The 26999-nt window shown below is 41.7% G+C and overlaps 1 protein-coding gene across 1 annotated transcript in view; it reads right to left on the bottom strand.

Moving 5' to 3' along the window:
- Nucleotides 1-664: 664 nt before the first annotated feature.
- Pkd2 (polycystin 2, transient receptor potential cation channel) overlaps nt 665-26999 on the bottom strand; it is a 45903-nt gene continuing 19568 nt past the window's right edge. The window contains exons 4-15 of the mRNA XM_059274869.1: nt 26008-26258; nt 24747-24971; nt 22161-22389; nt 17736-17903; nt 15072-15253; nt 13755-13875; nt 9157-9255; nt 6123-6244; nt 5769-5886; nt 5334-5497; nt 3449-3596; nt 665-2925 (exon numbers count right to left, since the gene is read on the bottom strand). Of these exons, the coding sequence (XP_059130852.1) occupies nt 2689-2925; nt 3449-3596; nt 5334-5497; nt 5769-5886; nt 6123-6244; nt 9157-9255; nt 13755-13875; nt 15072-15253; nt 17736-17903; nt 22161-22389; nt 24747-24971; nt 26008-26258 (2064 nt within the window). The 3' untranslated portion in view covers nt 665-2688. The remainder of the gene's footprint in view (nt 2926-3448; nt 3597-5333; nt 5498-5768; nt 5887-6122; nt 6245-9156; nt 9256-13754; nt 13876-15071; nt 15254-17735; nt 17904-22160; nt 22390-24746; nt 24972-26007; nt 26259-26999) is intronic.

The following is a 26999-nucleotide window of genomic DNA, read 5'->3' as shown; positions in this document are numbered from 1 at the left end:
TATCTATCCTAGCACAACAATAGAAAGTAACTAAGGTAAGTGTTATTTTCTCTGTTATCCCACTGTATGGGTGATGGATAAAAGCCATATGAAACAACTCCACTCATTGTCTGCATTGTATCTTAGGAGAATAAAAACCCATGGAACTGAACCATGCATGATTATGCCTAGGACATCATGCAGGCAAATCCTTTGTGGCATATCCCTGTAGAGTGTGCCCACTAAGTACCAGCTATCAGGTCTACAAGCTTTTCCTTACCCAGAACTCAAGAAGGGTTGCTTTGTTTACCATTAGTACAAGAGAATTACTACCATTATTGGGGGGTGGAATTGTGAATTGAGCATGGCACACTATTTCTCAGTGTTCTAGCAGCCAATAATATTAACAGTGTACCAACATACCCTTTCTGACATTTTCCCTCTTCCGTCTTTCTCACTCTGCCATTCCTATTACCTATATGTCCCAAATGTCTACCTGCCTGGAGTATGTCCTGGATTATACTTCTGTGACGAAAAGGAAAAAAAGACTGTGCATGATGGGTTTTCTGAGAGTCTAAAAATGTATGTTTAGTGTAAAAAGCATATAAATGTGTTACTTGTGTTCTTACTGGACACAGAAAGGAAGGCACTTTTCCAGGGTCTATGCCATGATAAAAGGCAACTCTTTCTTACCATGTCAAGTCTTTATTAAGTAATATACACATTATTACAGTTAAGAAATTCTTGATTGTCTGAGAACTTTGGATATATAATATCTTAAATTATGCCCATTACAGAAATGAGAATAATAGAAAAGAGATTAGGATTAGCCTTCCCAGGACCAAAGTAGAAAAATATATGAACTTATATGTGAAAGGGAAAAAAAGAAAATGAATTCTGTAAAATTTTACAAGTTAAATGAAAAACAGTATAATAATAAGCATCATAAAAAGATGTTCTAGTGACCATAATAGATATATGGCACACGGTCGATACACATGGATACCACATAATGAATGCACTTCAAATTGAAGTTTGTTTACTTGTAACAACATGGTACACATACATAAATACATACACACAATAACCCTGGAATGCAAACTTCAATACCTTGGAAGAAAAAAATTAGCGTAGCATATCTAAAAGAGAGTAAGATCGACATGGAGCCACCGGCGTTAAGGGAACACAACATGCTTCGTGTCTGTAGAAGCTGCTAGAAAGGCCTGTCTGCTCAGCAGTTTGTTGGAGGTTTGATTATCCTATGAAGTAAATAAATGCTTGAGAATTTAAAGAACAGCACTAAAGCCCAGGACTCTCTTCTACCTCTTCTCTACCTGATGGCTCTCAAAAGGCCAGGTTATTCAGCACTTTCTAAAAACAGTTGTTTTAGCCTGGCGTGGTTACACATGCCCTTAATACCAGCATGTAAGAGGCAGAGAGCAGGTGGATCTCTGTGAGTCTGAGGCCAGCCTAGTTTACAAAGTTAGTTCCAGGACAGCCAGGGCTGTACAGTGAGACCATCTTTAACAACAACAACATATATTAAGATTTCTCCCATAAATTTAGTAAGACCCTCACTTTATGATAATCATTGCTGATATGCAACTTTTAGCTGATCCCTTCTAATAATGGATAACCCCTTAATACTAGAGGCCCCTTACATGAAACTGAACTAAATTTGCATTATACATTTACATTCTGAAATATAAGATTAAGGATACTTGAGAACTACATTCTAGATACAACATAAGTCAAACCTTTACTTTTACAGAGCTTTTATGCATTTTAAAACTTCCTTAAAATACTGCTTCACATGTACATATTTGCTGAATTAAAACTTCCATTGCATACTAAAATATTCAGTAAGTTTGTCTTATTCATTAGTTATTTTGATATTAGATTCAGTTATAAGTGAGACACATGGGAAAGAAAAACGGAGAAATTTCTATGCTAACAAAGAATTGAAAAGTCAAGTTTAGTGACAGATTAAGGCTCTTTCCAATTCTCCTACATTTTATCCTATAATTTATCTTTTTGGCTTTTTTTTACCAAATTTCTAACAAAAGCTAAATAATAAAAAAATAAACGATATGGTTAGTCCCACAAACTCAGAATATAATAGCAAAAAGGGACAGCACTTAACATCTATCTCAACTGTTCATACACATTTTAACAATGGCTACACATCCATACTTTGCTTTGGAGTTCTCTCCTACTTCATTTTTGAGAAAAGTTCACCCCAGAAAGGTTGGTGAAATAAGACTCCTCTCTTAGAAGGAAGTTTGCAGTAAGCTCCCAAGTTACTTCTGAGTGGAAAGAAATGTCTGGTTTTCCTTAACACACGGTACAGGCCTGCCACTGCTGATTGCAGGGGCTGGACATGAACTCAGAGCAGCTTTTAAAGGCTACTTCACTGTCTCCTGAAGACTTGGGTAGGGCAGCAACTGGGTGTACTTTCAATTTTTTTTTTGTCTTCTGAACTCAGTATTTACATCTAGACTTCTCATATGAGAAAAAGTAAAGCAATCTTCCTTGAATCATGGGTAAAGTTTACATAAAATAAATTAAAAGTGCAGAAAATTATAACAATTGGTCACAAAGACCGGCATCATCACGTAGCAGGGTGTATAAATATCGTAACTGCCATTGTCCTACTTGACACCCACCTCTTGAGGTCTCGGGAACACACATACAAACACTCGTGGACTATTACACGTGGGTATTGGCACTTCCATTTCCACCTCCACCTTCCAGGCCCTCTGCAGACTGGGAGGAAGGAGGCCGGGAACTTCTGGGGTGAGGCTGACCGTTGAGTCCCATTTGTGTGCCTAGACCATGACCCATCTGGGATGCTGCATCGTCCGATTCCCAGCGCTCCAACTCTTCCCGTACCAGGCGCTCCATCTGCTCCCTGTGGATCTCACTGTCACGACCCAGCCTCTCATCCTAACAAGGAAATCAAAGACATGGCAGAAACCAGGGCACTGCATGCTGTATGTCACATAATCTACACAGAAACTGAGTTAGGAATTTTAGGTGAAATAAGCTGTAGTTATGTAAGACTGCAGATAGAGACAGTATTCAATAACAGTTCTGAGAGTCAGAGGAATAATTCTTCACTTAATTGTATCCCCTGCTGGTAGCACTCTCAGAAGGTGAATTATGAAGAGTCGTGCCTCCAGATTATTATTTGATCTAAGGTTACATAAGGAGGAGGACAAGCATCAGGTTAAGAGTTATGAAATGTGATGACTACCTTTATGCTCTACAAAATTAAAGAATGTTTCTGTTTAAGGGGAAAAAAATCTGAAAATAAAAGTGAACAGAAACAATATTTGTGAATTATGTAAATGTAACTTTAAATAGTTTTTATTCTTCTTCAATATTTCCAAATGAAAAGTGTCATGGGTGCCCATCTCTATCAATGAATACCTGTGCCACTAGTGAGCTGAGGCTCACGACAACTTACCTCAGCCACCCCGTCCAGCAGCCGTCCTAACACCTCTCGCCTCTTCAGCTTGGCCCGCTCCATGATCTCAAGCTTGACGATGACAGCATCAATCTTGGACACTATGCTGCCTATGGAGTGCTCCATGCGGTCCACGCGTCTCACCAGGCTGCAGGGGGCGACATCGGACACAGCGGGTCACGTCTCCTCGTCCGTCCTTCAGCCCACCTGACTCTTCCAATAGAAATGCCAAGACAGTGTGAAACAGGAAACACTTTCTAAGTGTTCGCAAGACTTAGAGACAAACTGGTATAAGCTGCTTGTAGGAATGATAACCTCCATCCTCTTGCCAATAAAATTGTGTCTAAATGAAATTTAATATATGTCATTTTGTGTTATGAATTCATTCACATATACAGAGTTGCTTTTCATAGCATAGCACTGAATAGTGGCTATGCTAAACAACCAGTAGGAGATCATGTAAATAAAGTACAATTCATCTATACAATAATAGGTGTCTAAGGTGACACCAGAAATTGTACTGTGTCATGTTTCCTGAAAGAGAATTACAAGTTAATAAAACTGTTAGAAAATAGGATGCTCTTTCAACATCTTGTTATTTTGAATGAAAATATTTAAATGCCTTAAAACATGTCAAATGGCAACAATTTGAATTCTCCCGCCCTGGCCCCTCTCCTTGTGATTAGTGACTGAAGAGTGTCTCACATACCAAGTCAGTATACAACCACTGACCGTATGACCTGGGGACAACCTCTCAAATGCTAGTTTAAGAATACTAGCAGGGCGGTGGTGATGCACGCCTTTAATCCCAGCACTTGGGAGGCAGAGCCAGGCAGATCTCTGTGAGTTCGAAGCCAACCTGGTCTACATAGTGAGATCCAGGACAGACACCAAGACTACACAGAGAATCCCTGTCTCAAAAAACAAAACAAAACAAAACAAAAGAATAATAACAAGGATAGCTGTTGAAAATTATTTTTAAAAACTCAATCCTCTTAAAGGTCTAGAAATCCTATGAATATAAGACAAATGAAAATCATTTATCAAAAAGGCAAATACAGAAAAGTGAGAGCTTGTGGCATTTAAAAATGCATGACTAACATATCTTCAAATAATACTTTCCCCAGATTTGATGAGAAACACTGCAAATTCGAGACACTTAAAATGACAAGTAGGATCAGAGCTGCACATCTAGACACCCACAGTGAAGGTACAGAAAGATAAAAGCAAAGAAAGAATGAAAGCACCAAGAAAAAAGCTGGTTTACAATGCACAAAGAATTTCTCTGATCTGCATTCTCAGGAGGGACACAGCGCATCTCACTGAAGATAAAGACATAGCGAAAGGAGGCCTGATCTACTGAGACTTACTTGTTACGAACATGTATGCACCTAACAGCTTCAAACTACACTGAGCGGAACCTTCTTGAATTACAGGGATACGTGAATAATAATGACAGAGAGGTGATTACCTCACTTTCAAAAGCAGATAGAAGTAAACATGCAGAGCATCAACAGGAAACAGGAGACAGCAACTGACAGGCATCTTGAACCCTGAGGAGCAGCAGAATGAACATTCTCCTCAAGGACAGACCCTGTGTTAGGCCGTAAGATGTGTAAAACACTGCCACACACATGTAAAAGGAAACACAGACTCTAAAATTTGCTAAGATATTTTGGTTGGAAGGAACACAGAGGATATTAATGTTTTCTCTGCTTCCCTAATTTCTGATAATGAAGATCTTTTATGAAAAGAAAAATACTCTAAAACTTATTTGAAAGAAATGATATTAGTCACGAAGAGAAGTAAACATCTAACTCCATGAGAAGTTGCGTCATCTCGTTTTGACCCTGGTCAACAAAGCTGGGAAAACGTTTGTACTTACACCTGGAACTCTTCATAGGAAACCCCGCTGGAGATGCTGCCCCTTCTCCTGGAGCTATGCCCGCTGTCTTCGTCATCCTCCTCCTCAGAGTCATCCAGGCTTCTTGGGAAACTTCTGCTGCTCATGGGACGTGGTAAAGAGCTATGTTCCAAGTCCAGGTCCTCCTAAAGAATATGGAGTCTTCCAGTGAGGGACCAACATACCAAGACTTCACAAAAAACTTTACCAAGTACTTGGGCCAGGAGAAAATGGATTGTCCTCCAGACTGATTTTCTACAGTGATTTCATGGACTGACATTTTAACGCAGGAATAAACAAAGTGAATAGGCAAGCTACCAATGTGTAGGCTGAGGGTGTAGGGAGAGAGGAAAAGGAAGAGAAAACAGTAATTAGTATATGGGGACGACGAGTTCAGTCATCCCCTAAAGTGCTCACCCTCTCTTTCTCCAAGTCATCTCTCATCTGTTGATGCTCACGTTCTGTCAGTTCCTGATCACCATCCTGGTCATACTTAGTGAATATGGCCTCAATTTCTGCATCCGTATGGCCTTTCCTGAAAGTTTTGAGAGGATTGAGGTGAATTTCTTCAGTACATGGTCCAGCCCGACCACTGAAACATCAGAACGCAGGGGGAAGGGAGACATACAGCATGTTCCAGAAACATGCTGTTTCGTTTGCTTCCCCAAATGAAAAATATTTCTCTACCAGTACGTGGGGAAGAAACATCTCATCAGCCACGGATTAACATGTATAATAGGCACTCCCAGGGGCTAGCAGTGCGGCCCTCACCCTTTCAGGTCCTGTCGAAGCTCATCAAAGTTCAACTTGCCCCCACCTTGCCGCAGACTCTCTGAAATGTCATCTACAGTATTTCTTTTAAGTTTTAGTTTGACCAGTGCTTTTTGGTAGCCCTATTGAAAAGAAAAGAAAAAAAGACATGATTTTGTTTTTCATTCTCCTTTTGTCTTTCAGTTACAGTGAAACGAAAGTTCAGCACTTGGTAGAAGACGGCAATTCAAGAAAAATGTGTCTGTGAATGAGTAATGAATGTAATCTCAGTTTTCTATAAAACTTGTAGAAAACTCAGTATCTTTCAATAAGTCTAAGGACCTTTTCCGCGTGTGTGTGTGTGTGTGTGTGTGTGTGTGTGTGTGTGTGTGTTTACATTTGAAATATAAAGTTAATTATGTATGTTTATATTTCAAACGTACACCACTATGAATTCCATAGCTGTTTGCTCCCTGGCATACAGGAAATGAAGCAGCCATGGGCTGTTTATTTTTCATATAATAGTAAGGAATTTTCTTATAGGTAAAAATATTTTTTTAAAGCCAGTGAAACAAACCTGAGGATTTTCAAGGAACTAGAGGCAATGCTAAAGAAGCGCTCTAGTGATCAAGTATCTGCCAGTCATTTGTAAGTCCCAGGTTCATACCAGGACTGCAGAAGTGAAGCAGAGAGAGATTTGCTCTGTATGGTGAGCAGGGTGATAGAGCTGAAATTGAGCAGGGTTGATAGAGCTGAAATCGTGCAAAGTGGACTGAGCAATCGAGAATAAAATTAATTGTTTTACGAGCTTTAATTTATTTATTAAAACTAAAAAATTACCTTGGTATGAATTTATTTATAATTCTATATTCAGTTGAGTATTTATAGAAACATAAAACCAAGTCCAATATTTACTGAGTGTAAGGAAACTTAAACTATTAAGAGCTCTGAAAACAAAAGTCTTTAACTTCTTTGTAAACATATCCAGGATTCTGCACAGGGCTTGTCTTCTATGATGCTGTCACCTCCCTTAAATATAAGCTGAACACACTTGCTATGTTGGTGAATTACCACACCCTCTCTACAGATAGATCAGCTCCTAATATTTTTTATTTTTCTCATGTATTATTGAAAAAAAATTCTCTATTTGAATGATAATGGCTCCCATCATATCATATATTTAAATGCTTGGTCCACAGTTGGTGAAACTATTTGGAAAGAATTGGGTGTGGCCTTGTTGGAACATCACTGGGGGTGGGTGGGCTTTGAGGTTTCAAAAGCTCATACCATTCCCAGTCTCTCTCTGCCTCCAACTCACAGATAAGATGCGAACGCTCAGCTACTGCTCCAGTACCAGATCTGCCTGATGCCGTGCTCCCCACAATCACAATCATGGGCTCAGCCTCAGGAACTCTAAGTAAGCCCCAATTAAAGGCTTTTCTGATAAGTTGCCTTGGTTATGCTGTCTCTTCACTGAGACAGAACAGTGACTAAGACACTCTGCTAAGAGTTACTTTAACGTGACGTTATTTGCAAGCATCAACATATTTTCATTATACTGTGTATTATTTATTTGTTGATAAACTGATCTCAGCTAAATTACTTTAGCTGTCTGCCTGGATCCTTCACACAGAGGCTGTGACTACTTTCCCACTGTAAAGTATTTCTTCTACCAACCATGTTTCTTTATGCCATTGTTTCTCTGCTGTGTTTTTATCTTTGTTAGCCCATTCTCTTTTTCTCAGCCAGGCTTTTTAACTTTTAAAAAATATGTTTTTTTTTTATTTATGTGTGTGCATACATGTGTGTATTTATGCACAAGTGCCTGTGGGTTCTCACAGAGGCCAGAAGGTGTCAAGATCCCCAAACTGGAGTTACGGTCAGTTGTGAGCTTCCACGAGGGTGCTGGGAGCCAAACGCCAATCCTCTGAAAGAGCAGCAAGTGCTCCTAACCACTGAGGCACTTCTTCTGCTCTCCTTTGCATTAAAACATACAGGGGGACAGGAGAGCAACACTACCTGCTTTGTGGTGTGTGAACTAAAGCAGAGCTGTGCAGTGGCCGGTCAGCAGCAGAAGGAAGGGTCATAACCTGGCCACTGAGGAAGATACACATGTTACTTAGGTGGTCATCTGTAAACTAAATGGCTAACAGATCGTACTTTGTGCTGTCTCCCACAATATTTTGCGACAAAACAAATTTGAATCCTGTTGTTGAAGTCCTGATGTTACATAACAATGTGGTAACTGAATTTCATAAATATCAAAACTCTGCAATGTGGAGTGCTTACGTGCTCCACTTTTAAAAAAGTAGTAAAACGCCATCAACTGTGGGGTAGAACCCAAGACACCGGGCACTTAGGTTCTGTCCAAGGGATTTTATGTAACTGAAGTTTTCCCTTAAAGCAGAATTCACACACAAGGGGGCTTAAGCTTGAACAGAAAGCAGTAAAGCGGTGATTCCACCCTACCACGATGGGAGAGCATTGTCTGCTCTTATTTATTTTTATGTAAGTTTTAGTCTTTAAGCCTAATGAAGCCACAGTGAGAAGAACAAAGCACTTCCCTACCATTCCCTTCTAATTAACGATTACATGCTTGTTGAGAAGGTGTGAAGGAAGTCCTCAGCCCCCAAGCTGTGGCCTGATCGGGAATCTTTTCTTCCAGTTCTCTACACAGAAAGGCTAGAGGTGAAAGGAGAGTCACTGCCCTCCCTCTGTCTCAGTTCAAGTGGTAACAGAGACAAGGGTGGAATCAGATGCGTGTGCCCCCGTGCCCCCCCCCTTCAGTCTTTTGTGACCTCAGGACTCTGGGGCACTGAGTGATTAAGAACCAAAATGATTATTTTAAAATTGAATTTAGACCATAAAAGAATCCTCAGAATTTAAGTCCTAGCCTATCTATTAAGCCTCTCACCAAAGGAAACATTTAAGTTATTTCTGAAATAAAGAGATCTACCCTTCACTTCAAATAATTTCAGCGAATCAGTGTTGATTTGGTAAGCTGATTAAAATAATGTTCCTTTTATGTAGGAAAAAAGTTGTGGGAATAGCCTACCTTTCTGATGAGGTCTGAGAGTTCCATTTCCGCCTTCTGCTGGGCCAGATCCGACTTCACTTCTGAGTAAGTATCATTGATGATGGCCAAAAACATGTTCTGTTTGTAAAACAGAGGATGAAACTCAAATATAATTTGAAAGCAGTCTAAACATTGACACATGCCTTTTCGTTCACCTTTTTACCAAAGCTGAATAATCATAAAGTCACTGATAAGTTTTACTCTCATACTCTTTGAAGCAGTATTTCTCCACTAAGTCACGCCAAAGGAAGTCTCACTTATAAAACCACGCTGTGCTGGTTGGCTGTGGTCAGCTCAACACAAACTAGAGTCTCTTGGGAAGAGGAACCTCAACTGAAAAATTGGCCTGTAGGGGAGTTTGTGAGCATTTTCTTGACTGGTGATTTGTGTGAGAGGGCAGTGGCCAGCACTAGCTATGGGTCAGTGGTCCTGGGCTGCATAAGCAAGCAAGCTGAAGTAGCCATGGGAACAAGCCAGCATGCAGTGTAGTCTCTGGTTCAGTCAATTCCTGCCTCGGGTTCCGGCCTTGATCTCCTGCACTAACTGTAGCATTAAGGCAAGTAAACCTTTTCCTCCTCATGCTGCTCTTGGTCAAAATGTTTTATAACAGAAGTTAGAACACATTTTTTGACATATCTTGCAAAGAGACAATAAAAAGCTACAAAGTATTAATGTATTTATGTACAGATGGTAGAATTATTATTGTTTTCTACTTTTAAAACACTGAGGTTACTGTGTAGAATTCTAAAGAGCTCTTCAAGTTTTAACAATCGAATTAATTAAACTTTTTCCAAGTTTTGTTGTACACTCAGGTGAGGTACACGGAACATATTTTAAGAATTGAAATGACTTCAGTGACAGGCACAGAGTAGACCCCGTATGAAGACCAAGGAAATCTTTGTGAAAAGATGAAGACTTCAGAGCCCAAACTCTTGTTTTGATGGTTCTTGTCTTGGTGTGACTGGGAAGAGATCACGGGAACTACCAGGAAATTGGAAGAGATCAAAGGAGAGAACAAACAACAACAGCGCCCAGGAAGGAACGCAGAAGACAAACAAACCCCACCGTTTACCTCCCACTGTGTAGCACAGCTGGGCTCCACAACAGCCAACCGGGCCAGTGTTACAACAACTTCCAGGGCAGCCACCATGTCAGACCTCCAACCCAAACCCTCACACAACGAAAGGAAGCACCCTGGCCCAGTCAGCTGAACCTCGTGTGTGGGCAACCTGGAATCGCGAGCCCCGGAATCATCTAAAACCCAGGAAGGAAAACTTGTGATCTGGTACTCTCTCAGGAAACCCGAGCTCACTCTTCAAGTGGAAACTTTCTGTAGTAAACTTCTACACCGTCCCTCACTTGTAACTCTTCCTTGACAGAGACATGAACCAGGAAGAAAGGGCAGTCTAATCCAGCTTCCACCTCCAGCAAACATGGCATGGCCCACACATGTTGTGTGACCTGTGTGTACGTGTTGTGATGAATGTGTGTGTGTGTGTGTGTGTATGTGTGCACCAATAAGTGCACAAGCAAAGACCAGAGCAAGTGTCTTTCTATTGTCTCCGTCTTATTATCTTGAGACAGGATCTCTCACTAGCCTGAAGCTCACTCATTGGCTACATTGGCTGAACAGCAAACTGCAGGAATCCTGGTGCCCAGAAGGTGGAGGGTGTTGTGCGGGCACAGGCAGCCTTTTCTGGCATTTTACTTGACTGCTAGAGATGCAAATTCAGGTTCTCATGTTCTCAGAGCAATCATTCTTACCCAATCAGCCATCTCCCAAGACCGTGTCTGACTTCCTTAAAATATAATCATCTCTTTACTGTTTGAGATTATAATACAAGTGTTTGGTTGTTTATTGTTTTGCTTTTTTTTTTTTTAACAGCACCTCCCTTACCTGTGTACCAGGCTGGTCTCAAACTCACAAATATCTGCCTGCCACTATCTCCTGGGTGCTAGGATGATTTGGCCCACTTGTTTTAAGAATTTGTCCTGCATTTCTTTTCTCTTTATGTATGTGTTGGGAGGCAGCCCAGGTGTGCTCACCCGTACAGGTGTGTGTGGCAGCCACAAGGATGCCTTCCCACTCACTTCTTACTCCATCTGATGTATCCACACAGGGTCTTTCCCTTGAACGAGAGCTCCCTCATTTGGCTAGTCTATCTAGCCATTTGTTCAAGGGATCCTGTCTCCATCTCTTTGAGCTCTGGGATTCTATGCTGGCTGCCATGTCTGAACCACACTCATGTAGGGGCTGGGGATCTGGACTCGAATCCTTAGGCTTGAGCAGAAAGCACTTTACACACCCAGCCATCTCCCTAGCTCCTTGTTTTGCATTTATAAAATGGAAAAAGTAACAATACCTCCCTTAAAAACTGCTTGTGTTGGTTAGTAAGATAATCTACGCAGTGCTCAGGATAGGTCCTAACAGTGACAGTTCTAAGTGCTAATCATTACAGCTGCTGTCACTCACCAATGTCTACTTACTTTTCCTAACATTTTCCCTCCCCGGTGGTAATGAGTATTTCCGTGAGTTTGCCACACACTTTCTCAAAGCACCTAGTAAAGCAGATCCATCTCCTGCACGCTGTTTGTTTGTATCTGGCAACTGGTTTATAGCTGCAGAGGTATATTTAACTATGTCTGCTTTCCTCACAAATCCACAGAATCAGAGGAAGTCCAAGCTCTATTTTCCTTTTCACGGCTCCCTCGGCTGTATAACACATCACCGAATGCACAAACACTATAGTTTATATGACCCAGACTATCTGTATAAGAATATAGTGGCTCAGGCAGTATTTATCCAGTGACTGATGAACGAAAATTAAGACTCTTGTTTCAGTGGAGAACTACACATCTCTATCAATTAAGGAAGACTACTGATTAATATTGGACACCAGAAATTAAAACAGAACATAAATTATACATAAACCCATGGGTGTGTGCTCCATTCTGAGCACAGGTAATTTCAGTTAAAATAAGGCTTTGATTTTTACTCTCCTAACCCAGATATCTAACATTCTATTTTTTGCTTGCAAATGCTTAAATGATGGCTGCATATATCTTAGTCAAAGTGAATTAAAGTGTGGGTTCTGTGAGATTTCCAACCAGTAGACATAGGTGGTGGCTAGTGAAGGTTTTTGTGAGGCAGTCTGAGAAGCAATGAGAATTCTTTCATGTTCTGGGGTTTGATTTTTTTTTTTTTTTTGGTGTTTCGAGACAGGGTTTCTCTGTGTAGCTTTGCGCCTTTCCTGGGACTCACTTGGTAGCCCAGGCTGGCCTCGAACTCACAGAGATCCACCTGGCTCTGCCTCCCGAGTACTGGGATTAAAGGCGTGCGCCACCACCGCCCGGCCTGGGGTTTGATTTTACGAGAGGACGACAGCTCCCAGATTGTAGGTCGCAGCATCTAGTGCGGCACAATGACCAAGTTCTCCTTTGAGCACTTCAGTCTCACTGTGTCCTACAGGAGGCAGAGGACAGCTGAAGGTCTGCCGCAGGATGTACCTCATGCTTAGAAAGGTCTTAGCAGAGAGCCCGGAGCCCCAGAACACAAAGGACTACCCACGCTAGAGGGAAACAAAGCCTTGTCAATCCCTACTTTTTCCTTAATCTGTAGCAGGAAGAGGTCAGTTCAAAAGGGCAGGGTATGAAGGAATGGACTTCGAGGGACCATGCTGTCCCTTTTGTCCCATGAGTGGGTTATCTAAGACTTAATGAGCACCATCTGCCGAAACAGGATACCTGGGGAGACTGCAGAGATGAAACACCGAGTTAGTGAAATTTAATCATTCAAACCTCCAGAAAGGAAAATCTGAAAGATGATAGTGTTTGGATGAAATATACCTTCTCCCTCAGTTAAGCTAACTTCACTTAATACTTTTTCACCAGACAAGTAGAATGTAGAAATGTTAAGAAAACCACAAAACACCTTAAAAAAAATCTTAAAGTAAATGGTAAAAGTTGTTATAAATCAAGAGACTCAAAGGTATTTTAAAATGTATTTTGGGAGCAATTCCTAATTACTGTTAGATTTACTTTTAAGTTTAATAGATGCGGATTCTTTGTAGGCAGTGTAGAGGCCTGTGGGCTATGAGAAGGTTGAAATATTATCTTAGCCTTGACATGTGATAATTCACCCAGCTATGACTCTTGATGTCCTATTTCTAAGTGGCTTTGTAAGTTCCTATTTTCTCAAAGAAAAGGCAGGAATGAAAAGTCACACTAGCAAGTGACTAAGCGGCAGGGGTGACACCGTGCTGCGTAAGCAGGTAAGTACGTCCTACTGCTCAGGCAAACCACCATTTAGGAAATTGATAAATCTGCACTTGTAATTATTTTTATAGTAGTTAAATACACATTTATAGATGATCAAAAGACCATGGGACAAATTATTGTCTGAAAACTATAAATCAATGAAAAAAATAAGTTTTCTAGAATCAACATTTTTTTTTTTTGTTTTCCACATGTTTATTTGAAATGATGGGTGATCAAGCATGAGAGAAAAGGGAAGGTGGTGATTTATGAGCACAAAGTTTAAATCACCTCACTATAAAAAAAAATATACATATACATACCAAAAGAATGAAGAACATAAAGAACACAAATGTAGTGAAATAAAGTGGTCCCAAAACTCGGTTAGCTTCCTCAATCTCTGCGAAGTTGATATCACCCAAAATGATGCGGAACTGAGTGAAGCTAGGAAAACAAAACAGAACACAAGACAAAACCAAACAGTGTCCAGCTGCGGACGTACACGTATTAAAGATGATTTCATGTGCCGGGACAGTCTGGGAAGTTCGAGAGAGCTGCCAAGAACCCGAAAACTGTCGGCCTCTTCGGGAAAGTCTTGTTACTTGAATTGTCAACTGATGATGCCTTTTAGTAACAGGGTTTCATATGGTATATGTCATTTCTACTTCATATCAAACCTGATTACTAGATGATTTATAGAGTAAGAATATATAATCTGGGTAAAACCTGGTAACTCAAATCTTTATAATAGTCACACTTGGTCTGAAGTTAAAATATCTTTAAAAAAAAACGATGACAAAACACATATTGAAAAATGGCCAAAATTGTAGAGTTCAAAGATCCAGTTTTCTCACAGTCACTCAAAGTGAGGTCACAGCAGCTAGACATTATCAGTGACATCATTTCCTTTCTTGGCTTTCCTCAACAACAAGATTAACTAGGGATCCCCAGTTTCATGATCTACTCTTTCCCTAGTTACCAAGTAACTTTGTGAATGGCACATAACTGTAATTCAGAATATTGTGGGATCTTTTTGTCTTGATTTAATTTTTTTCTGGTATATTTGGGAACACTAGAAAAAGACTGAAGATTTGTGAACTGGTTTTAGTTTCTTCTACAATATTATAAATATATTTTATCTCTTGGAAGTTGGAACTTAAGACACAAGGCAACGATTTGCAAGAGGAACTAAAATGCAGGCCAATGGCCCCTTATGTGCGGAGAGCAGGAAGGAGGACCGAGCCCTTGGATGGAGCCCAGGGCTAAGCATGCCACCCATGTGTACCTCCCCTGCAAATGGCCATTTAAAACTCCCACCTCTGCTGGGTGTGGAGATCTTGGTCTTTGGAATAGTGCTGTCTTTCTATGGTGGTTCCACTCTATCTCACTACTTGAAGACTGCTTCCCTAAGAACCAACATTTCCAAACACCATGTTTTCTTTGGTCGGACAATGTTTGTAGAACAGGAATTCAATCTGTCTTTATTTTTAACATTTGCTAGTCAAATAGTGACAAGAATAATATTTTGCTGTTAGGAATGCTGTGAACTAATTAAACTTCATAAATTTTTAAAATATTATTTCACAATTTCATACATTTATAGAAAAAAAACCCTTTTGTTTCATCTCATAGATACTTACATACATTCCTGGAAAGTACTGAAGTCATCAACTTGAGTGCCAAAGACAAGGTATGCCAGCTGAGCATATGCCAAGAAAATAATGAAGAACATAATGGTGAAACCAAAGAGGTCTTTGGCACATCTAGACATGGTTGTGGAGAGCTGGCTCATGGTCCTGTTAAAGTTGATGAATTTGAAGAGCTGTAAAAGCAGGACATCGACATTAGATGAGTGGATGATACAGTGTGCTCTTCACATACAATGGAACTATTCTATCATAAGAGGGAATGGAATTTGCTACTGGCTATGACATGTACTTTGAAAGCATGCTAAATGAAATAAGGCAGATACAAAACCTCAAATGTTGTATGCCTCCATCTGTGAGGCACTCTGAATAGTCAAATTCACTGGGATAAGAAATACAATGGAAAGCTTGGTGGTGGTGGCACATGCCTTTAATCCCAGCACTCGGGAGGAAGAGCCAGGCAGATCTCTGTGAGTTCGAGGCCAGCCTGGTCTACAGAGCGAGATCCAGGACAGGCACCAAAACTACATAGAGAAACCCTGTCTCAAAAAAAATCAAAAAGAAAAAAAGAAATACAATGGAAAGTTGATCTGCTGGGATATAGTATTTCCTGTTGGGATTACAAAAATGGTAATGTAGAGTAGTGATAGATACAACACTGTGCTGTGTATATTTCATACTTCTGAAGTATGCATATAAAATGGTGAAAATGATACTGTGTAATTTTGTTTATCATAGTAAAGAAAAATAGGTGAGAAATTATTCACTTTTTGTCTCTTTCAAGTCTAGGAATATTTATCTTGCCATTCAAAAAAGTGTTTGTTAGCTCATGCTAGGTCCTGTCCTCAGGGCTGGGAATGTAACAGTGTAAAGTACTTGTTGAGTACCTAGCTCATGCTAGGTCCTGTCCTCAGGGCTGGGAATGTAACAGTGTAAAGTACTTGTTGAGTACCTAGCCCATGCTAGGTCCTGTCCTCAGGGCTGGGAATGGAACAGTGTAAAGTACTTGTTGAGTACCTAGCCCATGCTAGGCCCTGTCCTCAGAGCTGGGAATGGAACAGTGAGCAGAACAAAGCTCCTGCCTCATGTTGCTCACATCTTAAATCACAGTTACAATATAGTAAAAACAAGTCTAAGTATGATCAATGAATAAGTAATAACGTCCCCCAAAGGACTAAACCAGAAAATAGTTTTGTGCATCATTGTCATGTATCAAGTACCATGATATAGGGGTAACTTTGGGTAATTGCCTTATCTTCAGTGACATAAATACTGGTATTTTTATCCCTAGACACCAGACCCACTGGGAGCCACTGGGAGCGAGCCAAGCCCGATTGAGAAGCCCAGTGAGCAAGTGCCAAAGGATCTGAGTGCAGCCACGAAGACTGGAGCTCAGGAGGCAGGACCAGACATGCTAAGATGCATGCAGCTCACAGTAGAAGGCTGTGTAGGGAGCACATGGGAGTGAGCGTTAGGAGTCACTGTTCCTGCCTGGAAGAATCCAATGGTCATGTTTAAGAAGCAATGCAATAAATAAGACAGCAACTGGAAATGCACATTAAGAGAGAAATCTCTAGAGTTTCACTTAATGGTCTTTTATAAACAGCTTCTGGACACAATAAAAATCTCCATAGGCTGTTATCATCAATATTAATTATTAATGAAATTCCTACTTTTTATTCACTCATTCTTTAGTGCTGGGTTGGAACCCAGGGCCTCCCATGTTCCAGCCAAGGCCTCTGCCACTGAGCAACTCCACCAACTCCAGTTCCTACTAATTTTATGACAAAATGTGGTGTGTTGGAGATGGTCTCTCCTGAATGAGCAATCAATGAATGACAACATGAGAAACTCAATGTGAGGTCCACGTTTTTGGTTAGCCCCAGGCCTTACAGTGTCAGGGCTGCTGTTGGAAGGTACCCTCTCTGGAAGCTGCTTCGGAGAACTTGCTGTGATGGTCCTAAAACAGTCGCCATTAGCAACGTGTGGATAAAAATGTGACTACTGACTGAGATCAACCTGGTAGACTCAGTCTGTGGGGAAGGCTTTGCCCTGGAGGAGATGGGAATGGGGGCGGGCTGGGGGGAAGGTGAGGGGGGCGGGAGGGGGGAGAACAAGGGAATCTGTAGCTGATATGTAGAACTGAATTATATTGCAAAATAAAAATTTTTAAAAAAATGTGACTACTGGGACGGAGGAACTGAAGTTTCAATTATATTAAAAACTTCAAATTAAGTGCACACTCTCCATGTGATCAGGAGCACAGCATAGTCCCAGAACTTGGGCAGGTGGCAAGTCGGTAGCTGCCTCAAAATGGCTGAAATTTTCTGCATCTCCAGAATTCAGGCTCACTGTTCATGAGATGCCCTGTCGTTTACACAGAGAATGAGTGGGAAAGTAACTGTTCAGAAGAGCCTCTGATGCAGCCTCAGCTGAGCAGAGCTTCCTCAGACCTGAGAAGGATCCAGGCAGTCACATCGTCTCATTTGCAGTTACAGGAAGGTTCACAGGAGCCGCCATCTACATGATGTAAACTATGCAACAACCTTGGCTGGCCATGTCAACCTGGCCAGTAAGGCAAATCCATGTCTTCCAATGGCCTGTGTGACTCATGTTTATATATATATATAGTAAAATAAAGAATATGACATAAATTACCTTGATCCAGACCAAAAACACCATGACAGCAGCTATATTGTTGAACTGTATTTGCCAGTATGCCACATGCTCGAAGTTGGGGAAAGAACTTTGATCTTCGAGAAACTGCAGCAGACCCTCTCCATTTGACATTCGGTAAATGTTAACTACCACAGCTACTACGGATAACTGGAAGACAAAAGATTTATATTCCTTCCATCACTTTAGAAATAGATAATCCACTCTAAAATGACTAGCTTTCACCACTGATGTATGGATTGGAGGACTGCCCATATTCCTCACCCAATAGCACTCATCAAAGGCATCAGCTAAAACATGAAAACAACATACAGCCTACATCCCCTTAGGGACAGAAATCAACTGAAAACATGTGCAGGTGTGTACATGGATGTACACAGAGGAAACCATAAAATAACAAACTCAAATGCAAAAGGGAAGGCCTTCTGCCCAGCTGCCCATCGCAGCTAAAGGACTAGACTCACAATCCTGTTTCTCAGGCAGAAGGGCTTCCTACTGAGCCCTATACCTTCTCCTGCTGGTGTTCATATTTTCTTTGCTCTTGCATGCTCTAAAAATGTCAGCTGAAAAGGGTGAAGGACCCTTTTGTTGTTTGAGCAAATCCAATAATCTTTTATTTAAATCTCAGACAATTTATCATCTAGCCAAGATGTCTTTAATATAAAGAAAACCAGTATCACATTCACACACTGACATTCTTTGAGTTTTCTTTCAAACTAGAGAATGAGAAAAGGAAAAGAGATCTTTTTTTGTGAGTATGCTTGTTAAATCACATTTTTTTTTCCTTCAAAATTCTCATTTCTAGCTACAAAAACAAAAACAACAACAACAAAAAAACTTTTCTCCCAAACCAGAACATGACCTTTAGGCTGTCTTGTATATCCCTGCATCTCTAAGAGCTGGAACACAGCTCAGGACCTGGTAGGTTATCTTGTTAAATAAATGACTCGTTTCACTCAGTGAAGCTAAGCCATCGACATTATTTGAATTTAGACTTCTAAAGTATTTTTTTTTTCAGTAATTCTGAAAGATAATTGGCTAGGACCCACAGCTAGCTGACTGGCAGCAGCCTGGAGGCTTCCGTGTATTTGCTGGAGAAACAAAACACAGGGAACAATCTCCACGGGATTTTGAGATGTTGGGTTTTTTTTCAGGTGGCCTTAATTTTCAGCTGGATAAAACACAAGCCCTGGCACTCTTGCAGAGCTTTCCTGACCCAGGGAAGCAAGCTGCACCAGCAGGGATGCTCTTCCCTTCAAAGGAGACACAGAAGCCCAAGCGTCTGAATCCAGTCCTGGAAGCACTTAGGTTCAAGTAGAATTAAAAGCTGGAGGAAGGGGCCGGGTGGTGGCGGCAGCAGCAGCAGCGGCAGCAGCAGTGGCAGCGGCGGTGGTGGTGCACGCCTTTAATCCCTGCACTTGGGAAGCAGAGCCAGGTGGATCTCTGTGAGTTCAAGGCCAGCCTGGTCTACAGAGTGAGATCCAGGACAGGCACCAAAACTACACAGAGAAACCCTGTCTCAAAAAAAAAAAAAAAAAAAAAAAAAAAAAAAAACAAAGCTGGAGGAAATAAACCTTCAAAGAGATGCTTGCACAATGCTATGGCTGCAGGGAAGGGAGCCACCTTTGACTTCTTCAGAAACTAATAGCCCAGGTGCTGTGGGATGTATGGCAAATGTGTTGCTAATTAATCAATAAAACACTGATTGGCCGTTGGCTAGGCAGGAAGTGTAGGCGGGGCAAGGAGGAGAATAAAGCTGGGAAGTGGAAGGCTGAGTCAGAGAGACACTGCCAGCCGCCACGATGAGAAACAGCTTGTGAAGATGCCGGTAAGCCACGAGCCATGTGGCAAGGTATAGATTAAAGGAAATGGATTAATTTAAGCTGTAAGAAGAGTTAGCAAGAAGCCTGCCACGGCCATACAGTTTGAAAGCAACATAAGTCTCTGTGTTTACTTGGTCGGGTCTGAGAGGCTGTGGGACTGGCAGGTGAAAGAGATTTGCCCTGACTTTGGGCCAGGCAGGAAAACTCCAGCTACACCCAGGGGTCCCCAAAGTGTGTGTGTGTGTGTGTGTGTGTGTGTGTGTGTGTGTGTGTGTGTGATGCAGTTCCCTGTTGTGGGAGGAGAAAGCCTGACATGATCTATGGGTGGGTAGGTAGTTAGAAAGTGTATTAGTGGTTTGAAGAGGTGAATAAGCAAGCCAGTTTGATATGAAATATGAATATGGACCACTGAACTATAATACTGTACATTTTTCTTGATAGACTTTAAAAACATTTTTGTAACATGTACACACATGTTTACAGTTGATAGAGTAAGTAGAAATATAGCCAAATGTTAAAAGCTAGAATTCTATTAATTTGTATCTTTTTAATTCTATACAGGTCTTTGTTTCCATGGCTATACCTGTTATACCTATACACACACCACAACTGAACACATTCAGTAAATTAGAGTACACAGTTAACTTTTTCACTGATCGGCATTTGAGATTTAAAATGTTCAATGTTGACTAGTTTGGGTAATATGGAAACTACTTGGCTAAAAAAAAAGTCTGTAATTGATTACTATATAGCACTTGCTTTTTTACAGTTCTATTCCCATCAACCTGAATATAATTATATATAAGCTAAAAAGCAACTTTGTACCTTAAAGTTCCAAACATTGTTTCCTAGAACAATCTGAATTTATATGGTCAGGACTCTGCCATCACCAATACAGAAATATTCTGAAACATAATTTCCACACTTGTCTCTCTTGCTTTCCTTAGTACTAATTTTTTTTTGTAACATTGCTCAGTATTAATACTTTAGTAATGTGTGGCCTAAGTAGCTGCCTTGTCATATGTAACCGTGTGATGTTACAAGAACACTGTGAAGTGGGGAGGTGCCGGCATCTGGTGGGTCACCATGAAGGGGGAGGCGCCAGCATCCACTGGGTCACCATGAAGGGGGAGGCGCCAGCATCCACTGGGTCACCATGAAGGGGGAGGCGCCAGCATCCGCTGGGTCACCATGAAGGGGGAGGCGCCAGCATCCAGTAGGTCACCATGAACGGGGAGGCGCCAGCATCCACTGGGTCACCATGAAGGGGGAGGCGCCAGCATCTGGTGGGTCACCATAAAGGGGGAGGCACCAGCATCTGATGGGTCACCATGAAGGGGGAGGTGCCCGCATCTGATGGGTCACCATAAAGGGGGAGGCACCAGCATCTGATGGGTTACCATGAAGGGGGAGGCGCCAGCATCTGGTGGGTCACCATGAAGGGGTAGGTGCCAGCATCCGCTGGGTCTCAGGCTGTATTTTGAAAGCACGTTTATTTCAAGTGGAAGCACTTTCTGAAGTACACATGTACATGACTCAGTTAGGAGGGGGTGGAGTAAATGAGAGAGCCAATCTAAGGATTTAACAAGCATTTCTCCATGAGAAGTACTTGGGAACGTGCCAAACACACACACATTGGTCTTAAGGTCTAAGCTATTTTCCTATTATTATTATCAATGGTGCTAATACCTCTGCTGCCATACAGTACATGTCCATACGGTTCTTCCTCCTGTCTTAAGTATTTATTCCTTCACACATGAACAGCATGTTCTGTATTTTATCACAAATTCTAATGGGTAATACTTGATAAAGATTCAATACATGGTTCACAAAGGCCTAGTAATTTTAACTTGGAGTGAGGAAAGACTACTGTCAGGGAGAGGGCTGACAGGAGAATGCTCATTGGTTAGTGCAGCCCTCTTGAGCGCCATCTGGAATGGTGAGACTGGGAAGCAAGGACCCGGGGGCACAGCTGTGCCCAAAGACGGCTTAAACATATGACAATTAGGCACACTGTTACACACTTCAAAATACAAGAAGACAAAAGCGTCTAAGCTGCTGAAAAAGGAAAAGCTCAGAAAAACAAATTTTTACAGCTAGGGCTCTGGAAGGAGGCGATGGATGTGACTGATGGATACGGTTTAGATTCTGTTCCCTCTGCCTGTGTGACAGGACTTCCAAACAACAGGATGTTTTCTGCATTACACAAAAACTTCCAGGCTGTTTCTTCTTGTCATAATTTGATACTTGCAAAAAAACTAATTTTCACTAGCAAAAAAGTATTAAAAAAAAAAAACACCCCCCATAGTTTTAGTCTACAAATCTTATATGACATACCAAAGGCAAATTTAATTGCTAAATTAAATTTATGTGATTAAGTCAGAGTTCAACAAAAACAACCACATTATAATCAGGAAGATTTCTCATACAAAGTAAGAACTAAAAAATTATAACACAGACGTTAATATAAAAGCTTAGGGGATTACCAACACTCAAACTGAAGGTAGCAAATGAACACGCTTTAGAATACAGACAGGAAATGAGGGAGACACCGCAGGGGTGCGGGCATTTCTCTCCAACCTACCACAACAATCACAACATCCAGACAATTCCAGAAACTCCTGAAATAGTGCAGTCTGTGAATCCGAATCTCCAGTATCTCTTCCACCACATAGTAAAGGATGAAGAAACAGAAGATAATCTCACAGGCTGCCAGGAAGAAATCAAAAGCTGTGACATAGCGGATCAGTTTTACAGGCTGGAACTGCCAAGAGGGCACCACGCCGCCTGTGGCTGGGAATTCAACCAATAACCTGCATTGCAAAAAGAACAATTAACACCACAATGTATGCTAGACCTAGGAAAGGAAGTACATCTGTTCTGCACTATGAGCTGAAAACCACTGCCACTACAAGTTACCTCAAGCTGGGAAACATGTATGATCTGGGTGGAAACAGGGCATGCATTTTACAACTATAAAACACTGGGCTACTTCATTTATTCAGTTACTAAGTAACATCTAATCAGTCTTCAGTTTGCTAGTTCCCTTTCCTTGAAGACTGTATATCCAAGACACTCAATACCCACCTGCTGCATGGAATAGACAGTCCCTCTTTTATATTAACACAGCACTGGTTTTTACTACATTCCTAACTGAACTGTGCAGGTTCATGGTGTGAAAGTTCAGTAATCCAATAAACAGAACTTGTGGGAAGGCTGGAAGGCTGAGTCAGGAGATGCCAGCCCGCCATCCAGGGAGCAGCATGTAATGGCACACAGGTAAAGCCACAGAACACGTGGCAACATATAGATTAACGACAATAGGCTGAGTTTAAGTGTAAGAGGTAGTTAGTGGTAGGCCCGAGCTAATGGTCGAGCAGTTTTAATTAATATAAGCCTCTGTGTGTTTCCTTGGGTCTGAACGGACCAGGCGGGACACAGGAATTTTATAAGTGGCTGTGAGACCTTGGTGCCGGGTGAGCACAGGAAAATTTCAACTACAAGAACCACCTTCCACATAACTAGAATGTAGTTTCAAGAGCCCCCAGTCACATGGCTGGTATCACAATGCCCTCCACTACAGGACAGTGACCAAACTAGAACCCAAGCTTCTAAGACACACAGAGGCTCCAGCAGTGACCAGGTCAAACCCAGGACTCTGGAAAGTGGAAATTCTTGTCAATTCCCTGTCAATTTCCCTATTTGATGTCAAGCACCAGGGACAGACAGAATAATTCTAAATGCAACGGGTCTCCTTTCAGCCTTAGTGTGAACAAGGCAAGTTGGCTCTGAGCTTCTTAACCACCTAGGAACTTAGAAAGAAATTGGAGTAATTGCCCTGATGAGGCCATCTTTGAATTCTAGGGATGATGCAGGAGAAAAAAAAAATTTAAAAAAAAGCAAAAAACAACACGCTGAAGACATCCTGAAATTAAACACTTTCTAGTCTGCCAGAGTTGCCTGCCTATTAGAATCCTCTTCAAATCAACACTGAGATCATTACGAAAAGCTTAATGGCAATTATAGTCAATTCTCATTCATTTCTAATAAGAAGATCTACTTGGTCTAAAGAGGTTATGTTTATGTTCGGCAAAAGCTGATAAATATAAATACCGGCAAAGTCTAACTGCCTGTTAAATCAGAGTTGAATTTAATGTGAAAATTATAACAAAATCCTAATATTATGAGAATATATCCTGACTTCCCGTGGAAATCTACGTGCAGATGACCAACGTGAGTGATCTGGGGGTTTTGCTGATGTGGCATGTTGGGTAAACACTGACAACTCTTTTTTTTTTTTATTTTGGTTTTTCGAGACAGGGTTTCTCTGTGTAGCTTTGTGCCTTTCCTGGAACTTACTCTGTAGCCCAGGCTGGCCTTGAACTCACAGAGATCCACCTGGCTCTGCCTCCCAAGTGCTGGGATTAAAGGCGTGCACCACCACCGCCTGGCAAACACTGACAACTCTTACCTTGCTCTATTATTTTATTTTAAATAGCACTCACTATTTACAATACTACATAACTTTTTTTCTTCTGTTTATCTTCGCTGAATACAAGCTTTCCAAGTGCAGGGATCTTTGTTTTATTCTCCGACATACTCAAATAGCCGAAAATAATAACCAGCACCCATACGTCCAAGAGCAGCTGACAAAAGGCAGAGTAAGGCCAGGCAACAGGACCTTTGTCACAGTTTCCAACAGTGGCCAGGGCAGCAGCAGCACAGCCTACGCCTGGAACTCAGGGTGTCCCACAAAAGTGGGGACACTCAGGGAGAGGAGCCGAGGCTGGGTGGCCAGAGGACTTGATGACAGGGTGGCCATCCTTATAATAGCCGAAGATAATGGTAAAAACAAAAAACAAAAAAAAAAACAAAAAAACAAGCAAAACAACAACAGAAACCTACCTACAGTGCTTTGCCTGGACAGGATCTGGAAATGGGATAAACTTGACCAGATTTAAGGTTCTTTCCAAGTCATAACATTCTAGGATCTTAAATCCCTTCGGCAAATATCCGTTTTACTGAGTTGCCAACCCTCCCTTGGTCTCAGCCCTGATTCTTGGTACCCTCCCTTAGCCAGCTGCAAGAAGGGTCTCTCCAGCACATCTCCAGAAATGGCTGTGCAGGTCACTACCCAGACAGAGGATGGCTACGAGCCCACGGCACACACCTGACCACGCAGAACAGGTTGATGTTCGCGTTGTACACTGAAAAGTCAATGAAAGTCGCCCGGGTCCCCCGGTCCAGCCAGAAGTTTCTCCTGAGGCCAGCAATCTGAGCAGCTGTTTCCTCCCTGGTTCTGGAAAGATCCAAGTAATAGCCCGCTCCACTGTACGTGGCAATGATCCCCCAGTGGCTGCTCCCATTCAAGTCCTTTTCACTGGTGTAGACCCACCTAATTAAAATAAAAACAACAGGTCAAATTAGGGAAAGACTTGTCACAGCCTGGAAGACAGTTGCTGCCTGCTGGGATAACGTATATGTAAAAACAGTGTGCTTGGAAAAACGTTTCTCTTTCTTTTCCTAGTGAATCCTCACGGCTACTGTTTGGTCTCAGTTTGGCAAGGAGGGCCCTGAGGCTTCATAACTTTGATTTATTCCCGATGTGTTTGAGCTTAAGAGTATAGAACCCACACTAGACCCATCTGTCCACAGGGCCTATGCTACCACGTCCTACTGTACCTTTTCTGATGCCTGATTTGAGGTTTACATCCCTCAAAGGCTCCAGTGAAAACTGCAGACAAGAGGGACATGGGCACAAAGTCACCCACTGTCTCTTCTTGCTTCCTATGACATGAGAGGACACCTGTCTTAGACGTGTTCTGTAAGGTAGGGATGAGATATATTACGAACAGGGCCTGGCACAGAGTAGCTGTACCAATGTCTCTTACCAACGGTGTGGGACAAAGGAACAGCCCAGAAAAGGAATTATGAATCTGTATGGCAGCACTCAGGTCCCACAGAGGCCAAAAGAGGGCATGAGGTCATCCCCTTCAACTGGAGGTGCAGGTGGTTGTGAGCCTCCTGGGAAGAATGCTGGGATCCAAACCTGTGTCCTCTGCAAGAACAGTCTGTGCTCTTAACCACTGAACCATTTCTTCAGTACCCCTAAGTCTGCACTTTAAATAATTACATTCTAAACAAAAAACAGATTTGTAAGAACTACTAAAATGAATTATTGGATAATCTTGTTTGTCCTAAAAAGATAATACCAAAGCATCTTACAACCTCTAAAGGCTCGGATCACTTCATTTTCTTGGGTTATATGATTGACAAGACAGTCTTTTTGAAATATGCATATAGGAACTAAACAAGGAAGAGAAGGTCAGAGACAAAGGACAACTTGACCCAGGCCCATAAGAGAAATCTTTCTGTCTGAGAAGGATAAAAGAATGAATGCCACCCACTGGACACACGACACAGACACTCACGCAGTTCCGTTTCGTGGTCCAAATGGAGCCCTGTCCTCACTGCTAACAGAGTAGACATCATAGCACTCTTTAATTTCATCTCTCAAGTCCTGAGGAATGGAGCAGGATCCGTTTCTGACTCTGAGTTGGCGTAAACGAGCCACTCCCAGCAGCAGGTTCTCATAGAAAATGAAGCTTCGGTTGTCTGCTTGCGTGTGGTTGCCCGTCTGTGCCTTCCAGTACAGCCCATCCAGGAAAGCGCCTTCTGTGAACTGAAACAAAGGATTCTGGATAAGTTCCAAACTCAGAGGCTGGCTGGCTTCTGCTTGGAGCATATGTATAACCCAAACGTCACCAAGGCTTTGAGTAAGGAGAGCGATAAGCACACGCCACGTTGTCAGAAAAATCTGGGTCTGGATCTTGCTGTCATTTGCTAGGTGTGGGGCCTTGCATAGGATTCCCTAAGTTGGGTTCCCACATTTGGGAAATTCATCTTTTTTTGGTCAGGACACCTGGTACAATATCAGTGTACTCTGACTTCTCTGCTGGGACTAATGACTGAGAGAAGCATGTTTCATAAATACACAAAGACCATTAACTTTGCTTTCCCTTAGAAAAAACGTAAGCCATAAACCTATAATCCCACATAACCATAACTCTGGAATGAAAAGGTAAGAGTGTCAATTACCTTTTTACTGGATCTTTGTCTACCTGGATTATTTTGCTACACGTGGAGTCCTTCAACCCTACCCCTCCTCTTTGTGGCTTGGTGTTTATTATTATGGAAAGGTACATGTGAGAAGTTTTATGTTTGGACAAAAGGCTCTTCCTCAACGGAGAACAGAGGTAGTCATTTCTCCGTGCATTACCAGGGCATCCACAAAGACCTACCACACTGAGCAGGACCACGGTCGGTATTGCACAACTGTGGGTTTTAACAACAAGGGTTCTTACATATTAAAAGGTTGCAGTGGCCCAGTTTTCTCTATGCCTGAAACCAAGAGCTCTGACTT

The sequence above is a fragment of the Peromyscus eremicus genome, chromosome 10 (genome assembly GCF_949786415.1).
Source record: "Peromyscus eremicus chromosome 10, PerEre_H2_v1, whole genome shotgun sequence".
In the NCBI taxonomy this organism is placed as follows: domain Eukaryota; kingdom Metazoa; phylum Chordata; class Mammalia; order Rodentia; family Cricetidae; genus Peromyscus; species Peromyscus eremicus.
This window is presented reverse-complemented; position numbering and strand designations above follow the sequence as displayed.